This window comes from Austrofundulus limnaeus, unplaced genomic scaffold (genome assembly GCF_001266775.1).
Source record: "Austrofundulus limnaeus strain Quisiro unplaced genomic scaffold, Austrofundulus_limnaeus-1.0 Scaffold10, whole genome shotgun sequence".
Classification (NCBI taxonomy): domain Eukaryota; kingdom Metazoa; phylum Chordata; class Actinopteri; order Cyprinodontiformes; family Rivulidae; genus Austrofundulus; species Austrofundulus limnaeus.
This window is the reverse complement of record NW_013952412.1, coordinates 174,568-182,873: the sequence shown is the minus strand read 5'-3', so window position 1 is coordinate 182,873 and position 8,306 is coordinate 174,568. Positions and strand designations below refer to the sequence as shown.

At 40.5% G+C, this 8,306-nt stretch overlaps 2 protein-coding genes across 6 annotated transcripts in view; both read left to right on the top strand.

Moving 5' to 3' along the window:
- Positions 1-1,833: 1,833 nt before the first annotated feature.
- Positions 1,834-3,241, top strand: LOC106513023 (transcription factor HES-2). Of its 2 annotated transcripts, none has more exons than XM_014001642.1 (4): positions 1,834-1,974; positions 2,057-2,152; positions 2,252-2,339; positions 2,430-3,241. In XM_014001642.1, the coding sequence occupies exons 1-4, from the start codon at positions 1,885-1,887 to the stop codon at positions 2,747-2,749; spliced, it is 594 nt and encodes a 197-aa protein (XP_013857096.1). In that variant the 5' UTR covers positions 1,834-1,884; the 3' UTR covers positions 2,750-3,241. The 2 variants fall into 2 exon arrangements, with proteins under 2 accessions (XP_013857096.1, XP_013857095.1); XM_014001641.1 differs by having other exon boundaries at positions 2,427-3,241.
- An 833-nt stretch (positions 3,242-4,074) lies between these two features.
- acot7 (acyl-CoA thioesterase 7) overlaps positions 4,075-8,306 on the top strand; it is a 49,087-nt gene continuing 44,855 nt past the window's right edge. For 2 of the 4 annotated variants that reach the window (XM_014001659.1, XM_014001658.1), the window contains exons 1-2: positions 4,075-4,216; positions 7,435-7,552. In XM_014001659.1, coding sequence (XP_013857113.1) covers positions 4,161-4,216; positions 7,435-7,552 — 174 coding nt within the window. In that variant the 5' untranslated portion in view covers positions 4,075-4,160. Of the gene's footprint in view, positions 4,217-6,162; positions 6,335-7,434; positions 7,553-8,306 lie in introns of those variants that run through there. The other 2 variants (XM_014001657.1, XM_014001656.1) reach the window with 1 other exon arrangement.

Below are 8,306 nucleotides of genomic sequence, written 5' to 3'. Positions count from 1 at the left end.
GCTAAAACGTGATGATCTAGATATGAAAACGTCTCAGACTGAGTTCAGTCATTTGCATACAGAACTGAGAAACAAACATCTCACGATGGCTTGGATGCTACAACCATAAGAGTCAAGCTGAATGGAGTTTCGGTGTGTGTGTGTGTGTGTGTGTTGGGGGGGGGATTAGAATGGTTCAGTTGGACCTATTAGAAGCTTGCAGACGGGGTACCCACGCCAAAACCGCGTGCAGATCAGATGTCCTGCATTTAAAGTTTACAGAAAACAAGGACAACCCAATGCGCGCGCAAGGATGAGAGTTTGATAGAGCTTCGGTGGGATCCAGAGGTGTGTGTATGTGTGGTGGGCGTGAGGGGGTGAAGAGGCGATGGGGGAGGGGAGCGGGATTGGGATCTCTGTAACAGACAGCCATCTGGTCCCCTTGGCGCGTGCTGCGCCCGTGGTTCCCCTGAGTGCAGAGGTATTTGATGGGCTGTCATGTTCCTCCTGTTTTTGTTTAAAATCAGATAACCKGGGAACTTTTGGTGGGTTTTTTTTTACAGTCCTTCCAATTAAGTGTTGACTAACTACCTATGCGACCCCCAACCCCGCACAAACATATCAGAAAATTAATCATATAAAGATATTTGTGTGTTAATTTGAGGTTTACTCTGGCTGATGCGGAGTCATATTGGATTACTCCTGCTTTGTCCGCGTTCCCGAGACAAGGGCCACGAATGATTTCTGTTATAAACCTGGCACAACACCTGGACATGAGGTTTAATTATCAAATATCTGTTGTAGCTAATCTCTCTTAACATTTTAACTCAAGATAGCTCAAAACGGGGTGTTACGCTGCGCTGTAGCTTTTGTGTTGGACAACACGCAGCCTCCTCATCCCCTCCCCACCTCTCGTTTTGCAGCCACCCCCCCATGGCTCACAAAGCGACAGCAGCGCTTCCTACAGGTGATCTCCCCCMCTTCCAGGCAGAAGCTGCGTAAAAACGTCAGATGGTTATGCAAAACTATTGTAGTCAAAATCAAAGAGTAYGCGTTGTTTGAAAACAGCGTGGCTTGGGTGTATGATTGGTTGTGATTGGTGTAGGAGTGTGTTGATGTGAACATACCCCAGACTCTGACCCATATGCTTCACAACCTATAGTGCGTCCTGTTGTTCTACTTTCGATGTTTATTCATACTAACATTTGAATTAAATATTTAGATGAATCTTACTCGCATCTTAAATACAGAACAATAAAGCTTTGAGCAGAGCAAAATCGTACACCAGTTCTTGCAAAATTAGTGTTTTTTTACTTTTGTATATTAAATAAGTGCATCTTGAAGTGTTTTATATTTAGATAAACAACTAAAGCAGTCACATAAGCCAAATTGTAGTTTATATCCACGTTGGAACACTGCGCAATTACGCACCGATGATAGGATGTGTTTTGCATTAAAATGCATAAAAATCTCACGTTTCTTCTTATGTTTAAAATAGTACTAGCCATAGTTGTTACCTGTTTATTATGATGAAGGATGTTTATATTAAGTGCTGAAAGTGACTCAGTATTGCCCAATCTGAACCTTGTGCGTCTTTACGCACGGATTTCTCCAGCTTTTCGACGCCGTTTTTGTTTGGTTTGCTCTATAACGCAGACACGCATTGCAKCACCGCATAGATTAAAGTTGAAGACAGATGGGTATATTATTAAAAATGTGCCTTTGTGTTGTTTCTATTGAATACGAGGCTTGTCCAAATCGCTTTGTGTTAGCTTGGGGGCGTAGCCGTGACGCACCGAAACCGACGCCACGGACCTGGATATATACCGCACCTCTCCCCCGTTACAGACACATCTCCTTCGACTTAGCTTGGAACACTTCTGTGGCGCAAACACGATACTGAAAATGTCTCCAAATATGACTTTTGAAAATCTCCCATCTTTCCCTCCAAGACTTACTATTGCCAAAAGAAAAGACGCTGTTGCACTGAGAAAGGTAAGGCGACTGAATTTAGGTAAAATTTCTTATTTTCTGTCTAGGCTGTAATGTAGGCTAAAGAATCTGTGTTTTTTTCCAGACAATGAAACCACTGATGGAGAAAAGAAGGCGTGCGCGCATCAATGACAGTTTGAACCTGTTGAAAAGTCTCATTCTTCCCCTCACAGGCAGAGATGTAAGTCATTTTTAATTATACAGAACTCACACATCAAAGACTAATAAAATCAAATCAGCTTTTCACACAAATAAAATCTACTTTTTTTTCTCTCTGCAGAAATCTCGCTACTCCAAACTGGAGAAAGCTGACATCCTGGAGATGACTGTGCGTTTTCTCAGTGATATCTCACCTATTAACACCAAAAGTAAGTTTTCCACTTTCTCTATTACTTATCAGAAGCATTTGAGTCTATTTCGTGAACCACAACTAAGATCCTTCTGTCTTTCCTCAGCAGACAGTTACAGAGAAGGTTACAAAGCCTGTCTCCAGCGCGTCTCCGCTCAGCTCCCCAAAACGAACTTGGGTCCAGACGCGTGCCAGCGGGTCAACGACTTCGTCCACAAGTCCATGTCTGCTCACTCCACCCCGACCTGCCAGAACTGCAGCGCGCAGAGCTCCGGGAGCTTTCCTCAGATGCATCAAAAACTCCTGAGCCTGAAATCCAGCTTCAGATCCAGGCTAGACAGCCAGCAGTCCCGCAGCGGAGCAGCAGCAGATCCATACCCGGAGGCAGACCCGGAGCCCCTCGGCGCTGCTGTGTGGAGACCCTGGTAGATCTGTGCAGGTTCCTCACGAAAGCTGTAAAAAAAATACACTGTAGTATGTTTGAAATTAGAAAAACGTGATAAAAAGGTAGAACCATTTGTAAATATGTAGCATTTTTCCCATTATTTGTTGTTAATTGCTCATAATTAAGTATTATATACTTAAGTTTTACGCGCGAGTCTCTTGTCCTGTATGAGTTGACAATTTTAGACAGTCGTATTTTTTCTTAAATCCGCATGTATGTACACGTCATATATTTAACATTTAGTTCCGCAGGACTAAATGATAGAGGGCTATTGAAACAGCCCCGTAAGACCCAAAGGGTCATTGTGTGTATAAATCTGCACACCAGACTTCTGTTTACCAGTCTGTGCAGATTGATCAGTAGACACAATGTGTCTCAGAGAGTATCTCTTTGGGGATGTGTTTTATTTGATTAATTTTGCTATATTCAGCAAATGTTGTATACATGATGTAAATAAAACTACAATATTGTGGTTATATCTTGAGTTGTGTTTTTGTTCACACTTTAAGGCAGTTTTTGAAACTATAACTTGTTTAATGCATGCCAGCATTACATGGAACAATGGGATTAAAACAGACAAATTATAAAATCAGAGATTCAGATTATAATTATAGTTACAGCATTTTACAAGTAGCCATACAGGAATAGTAAACACACTAAACACATAAACTGCTTTATTGTAGATAAACATAAATTAAATAGACAGTGGTCTTCAATCCTGCTTCTAGAGTCACTATCCTGAATCTAGAAAATTATCTGTTTCAATACACTTAATTTGAACCATTGCGTGATTAACAGGATTCTGCAGAACTTGAATACCTGCTGAATGAAATAGGGAAACAACTAAAACATGCAAGATTGTGGCCCTCGTGGACCTGTATTAAACATTAGACTATTAAACAAAGGTAGTAAACGTGTTTTAAATATGAAAACGGGCCAAAATGAAACATCCCAGGTTTGAATTTGATTATTTAGTGCCACAAACAGCCAAAAAGGGGTGACGTTCAGGTCAACAGCGCCCCCAAAAGGCGTAATAATGTCCAGCGCAAGTGAAGACAACGTTACTGTGGTCTCTGCTGCCCCCTACAGGTGAACTAAGGTACTCACGTGGTTTCGGTTCATGCCGCTCGAGCATCTTTCAATTCACCTTTCTGAAAAGATTTAGGCCAACATATAAAAAGTAACGGTTTATTTCTACCACTTTAGTACATTTTAGTACAAGTCAAAGTAATTAAGACCCTTTGAAAGATCGGTTTTGTTTGAATATCAACTAATATCCGGGCGGTTTCCTGTCCTCTTCCTTTCTCAGACGCAGCAGCCTGCACGCCGGTGAGGTGAGGTGGGGGAAGTCTGGGTTCACTTCACATCATCCGGCAGGAAACTGGCCGTGACAACATGTCGGTGCCACACATGCGAGAAGCATCATCATCATCCTCCCTCCAGTTATGCAGGTATGACGTTTACGACTCATTAGCAAATGTGCAGCTAAGTTGCGTGCGCTCATGCTAATGGGTGAGTGATGGAACAATGCAGCTATCATTTGCTCAGGCCAGGGGTAATAACCCCGATAATCCACGGCTTTAGTCCCTTCATAGCGTCACGCTTTCACCGTGTTCAGCCGGTGGTCGACAGATTTATTCTGTTCTTGTTTAGGTTAAATAAAGCCGGCTGTTTTAGATATCATTTAGCTAGTTGTGGGCTCTTCTCGTGACGTCAGTGCTCGACCTCGGCGGGGTTAACGCCGGTCGAAAACGGGAAAACCTGCCGATGACGACACGGTCGTGGTGCTTGGACTAAAAAAATAAAAAATTGCAAAAGTTTTATTCTGGACGTAAACGTCTGGTTTCCTAACTTCCACTTGTTAGTCCGGACTTGAAAACATGTTCTCGCTTGATTTGTTTTCCGAGGATATTTCAGAGAGAGGATTATCACACAGACAGGAGCTTTTCATGCAGTCACTAAGCAGTAAACACGGCTAGTATGTTAGCATAACAATCTGGAAAAACCCATTCAGTAAATAAACTAATTTCTCAGAAACATGCAGGTTTGTTGGTCGATTCTTCCTTTCGCCTCTAGGGGGCGCCAAATGATCTCTCTACAACATAATGAAGCCCATTTCCACCACTGACAGCTACAACTCAGCAGCCTATTATTATGACTGAGCATCTCATAAATAGCGAGATGTTAAGTCTTAATTTGGATATGCTAATTAAATGATGCTAAGTTATATATGAACGTCGTAAGCTAAAATTTTAAGAAATCAATGATTTTGATAATTGAGAGTCATRTTTTAAATAATTACTAGATGCTAAATCCAAATTGAAAGACTAGRACATTGTTTTGTGATGCTAAATCAAGGCAAAAATTAGCTTTTATAAAAATGAGGCACAAGTTAACAGGTTTACAACATATGGACTATTTTACAACTTTTCAAATACATCAAACCGAAGTAGTCTTTGCTCAGGAATCAACAGACTGCATTCAATTTTTGACATTCAGTCTCACCATTCTGAGCACGCACACTACCTGTGATGGTGGAAAGGAATAACTTATTCAAGTTTCCACACACCGAGCTAAAGTTAGACGTGAACACAGAGTCAGTCACAACACATTCAAGCTCTAACACATTTTGTGATATTGAGAATGCTCATAATATTTTCAAGGTTTGACCAGAACAGCGCCCTCATTTCTCAGTATAATATGACCCTAGTTAAATCTCTGGCATAAGAAGCATGGAGCTATATGTTTTCCTGCAAAGTTTTTTTATGAGTTCTCTACAGTTTGATCCTTCTAAGCATAGCTCTTAGTCCATGAAGGTCTATTTCAAGAAAAGCATATTTGAGATTATGTCCCATAAATTCTAAGAAAAACGTTTTAGTAATCCTGCAGATCTTTTGAAAGAAAAAGTGCATTTAAAATAAATCACCCAAACAAAAGCTTGGTGCAGCTTTAACTGGATTTTTCCTTGGTAGACTTGCCAAAACTTGCCAGAAGGGGCGTTATGAAGAGAGAACTAATCCAACTCCCCAAACCTTTGCTGTAAAATCTACACAAATGTAAAACTATTAAAAAGATGACAAAAAGGAATAAAATATAATCAAGTTTAAAACTGAAAAAGGAAGCCATTTTTGTTTTTCATCGGCCTTTGAACGTATGGTTATTTGCAAGTCAAATTTTCATTAACCGATCCAAAAACCATTTCTGTGCCCCTGTATAATATATTTCCTGCTCTTCCTGTCTGTTGTGACGCACCGGTACGTTGACAACAGCTTTATAAAATGTGCTTAGATCCAGTTTGGCTGGTCATGACTCGTAGGGCGTGTTAAACTAGATGACGTCAGGTGCCGCACTATCAGAGCCCAGGATCACAAAAAGTTGTGAATGTAGAGATCAGACACGCAGGGAGGTGAGGCAGTCTGTAAGATGCATTGCTCTGGGCCTCTGAGCAGCAAGGCAGCAGGTGAAGTGGATAAAACAGCAGCAGCCATGGGAAAACAGCGAGTCAACAGGGATGTTTGTAGAGGTGGGGAGGCTGGATCTCAGCAGGGCTCCCAAATCCAGCTCAGCAGGTACTTTTAATTCACTACATTTTTCCTTTTTCTTTGCAAGGTTACTCGTTAATTAAAACAGTTTTCTAGTCTCTTATCTAACCATTAAATGTCCCTACTTAGCTTAGGTGACCTTTAAATTAAAATCAGACTCTTGAAGCTCTTAACTTTTCATATTTAAAACACGCTAAGAGATGCCGAATGAAGAGCAACTTGTCACCCTGCATACTTCCAATGATACTTAATATTGTTTCTGTCATAGTAGTTGATGAAGAGCTGTTACTGTCTGGCTGTGATAAGTTTCAAAATAAAAGTTCATTAACACTTTTTTGGTACAACAGCTTTTACTGAAAGTGTTGGTCCTTTCTCTGGTTGCTCTCACTTCCTTTTCAGTGCTATCATGRTGCAGTTTTATTTCCTCTCCTAACTAAACAATTTATTGTTATCTTCCATTGAGCAGATTGAACGCAATTTTTTTTAAATGGAAAAAAGCAAAACAAATTCTGTGTAACGTAATGGATGACTAACAATGTTCAAATGTGGGTTTTTGCGGCATTTAACAGTCTAATTCAGAGACGGTCAGATCTTAAAGAGACAAAGAAAGTATTTGTGGTTTGACTTTTGCATGTCTGGGACCTGGGAATCTGAGATTAGAACCTGCTAGACTAGTTTAATCCACACACAAAAAAAGAATTGGATGGAGATAAAGTTTTTCCAATTGATCCAAGTTGTTAATGGTTTGTGAGTGCACTTTGTCAAATAATTTAAAACCCTCTCTAAGTTTTATAACTTTCAAAAACAGCTTCATGTAAGTGCAAAAGAAATTAAACTGCGTAATGAGTGTAAATTGCCTCAGGTGACTAAAACCTATGAAGTAAATGGTTTTAGCCTTTAAAGGAAAACTTCTCAACAYGTGCACACCCTGTGATTACCACTCCTTCTGCATTTAACAGTTATTCCGTCTACGATTTGGCTCMGAGTCAGTGGGCATGGCTGACAGGATTTCATGTGTTGGATTAGCAACAATTTACAGCTCGGGGACAGAAACGCTTTAACTTAATGTTAGACAATAGCTTGTTCAGATGTACAGACGTGCTCACGTGTTTCTCTCACTGCTGCAGGGTTATGCGGCCGGACGATGCCAATATTATGGGCAACGTTCACGGCGGCATCATCCTCAAGATGATTGAGGAAGCTGGAGGGATTGTCGGCACCCGACACTGCAACACACTGAATGGGGTAACCAAATTCTTTATTTTTCTACTGGGGATAAAATGTCAGATCTGGTGTTGAACTTAAAAAAAAAAAAAACTAGAATCAGAATAAACAAACCACAACACATTATGACTGTTTCCAAATTCAGGAGCTGCATCCGGTTACTTCACGGCGATGTGCGGAAGGCTGTCCAATTTCGAAGGCTCTCCCAGTAGACCATTTTGTAGTTAGAAATGCGCATAGTGAAGCCTAGCTTTTCCRGGTCACAGGTTAACTGGATAAAAGTTGAGGTTGCTTTATGAAAACACTATTGTAATTACGCAAACTCAATAAGCTCAAAAAGCACATCTATGATCCTAAAGGAAAGTTTAACACAAATCAGTTTAGAGCAAATACATCTAGTCAGTRTAATGACATAAATCTATCTGTTGAATTTGTGCAATTACAATGGCATTTCTATAAAAACCTCAGCTTTATCCCAATAAACCTTCTCTAAATGTGAGGTCRGCCCGCTTCGCGCATTTGTGATAATTTCTAACTAAAAAAATGGTCTATTGCGGTCCACAAATGTGTCATCCCTTTCCCCTGATTTGAATGACGGGTTCGGTAGATCCTTCTCGGTCCAGCCTATCCCAAGATGCATGGCGGGGCGACTGGGACATTTTATTTTTGCATGTAATGGCAGATGAATCAAGAGAAAGGAGTAGAGTTCTTAAAGGGGCAATGTCACGTAAAATCAACTTTTTTGAGTTTTATATCATTTTATAATGTTATACTC

Excerpts from the sequence above, each read along its gene's own strand:
- LOC106513023 (XM_014001641.1), top strand. The coding sequence starts at position 1,885 with ATGTCTCCAAATATGACTTTTGAAAATCTCCCATCTTTCCCTCCAAGA. Across the intron at positions 1,975-2,056 it reads ACGCTGTTGCACTGAGAAAG|ACAATGAAACCACTGATGGA; the intron begins GTAAGGCGACTG and ends GTTTTTTTCCAG. Across the intron at positions 2,340-2,426 it reads CTCACCTATTAACACCAAAA|CAGACAGTTACAGAGAAGGT; the intron begins GTAAGTTTTCCA and ends GTCTTTCCTCAG.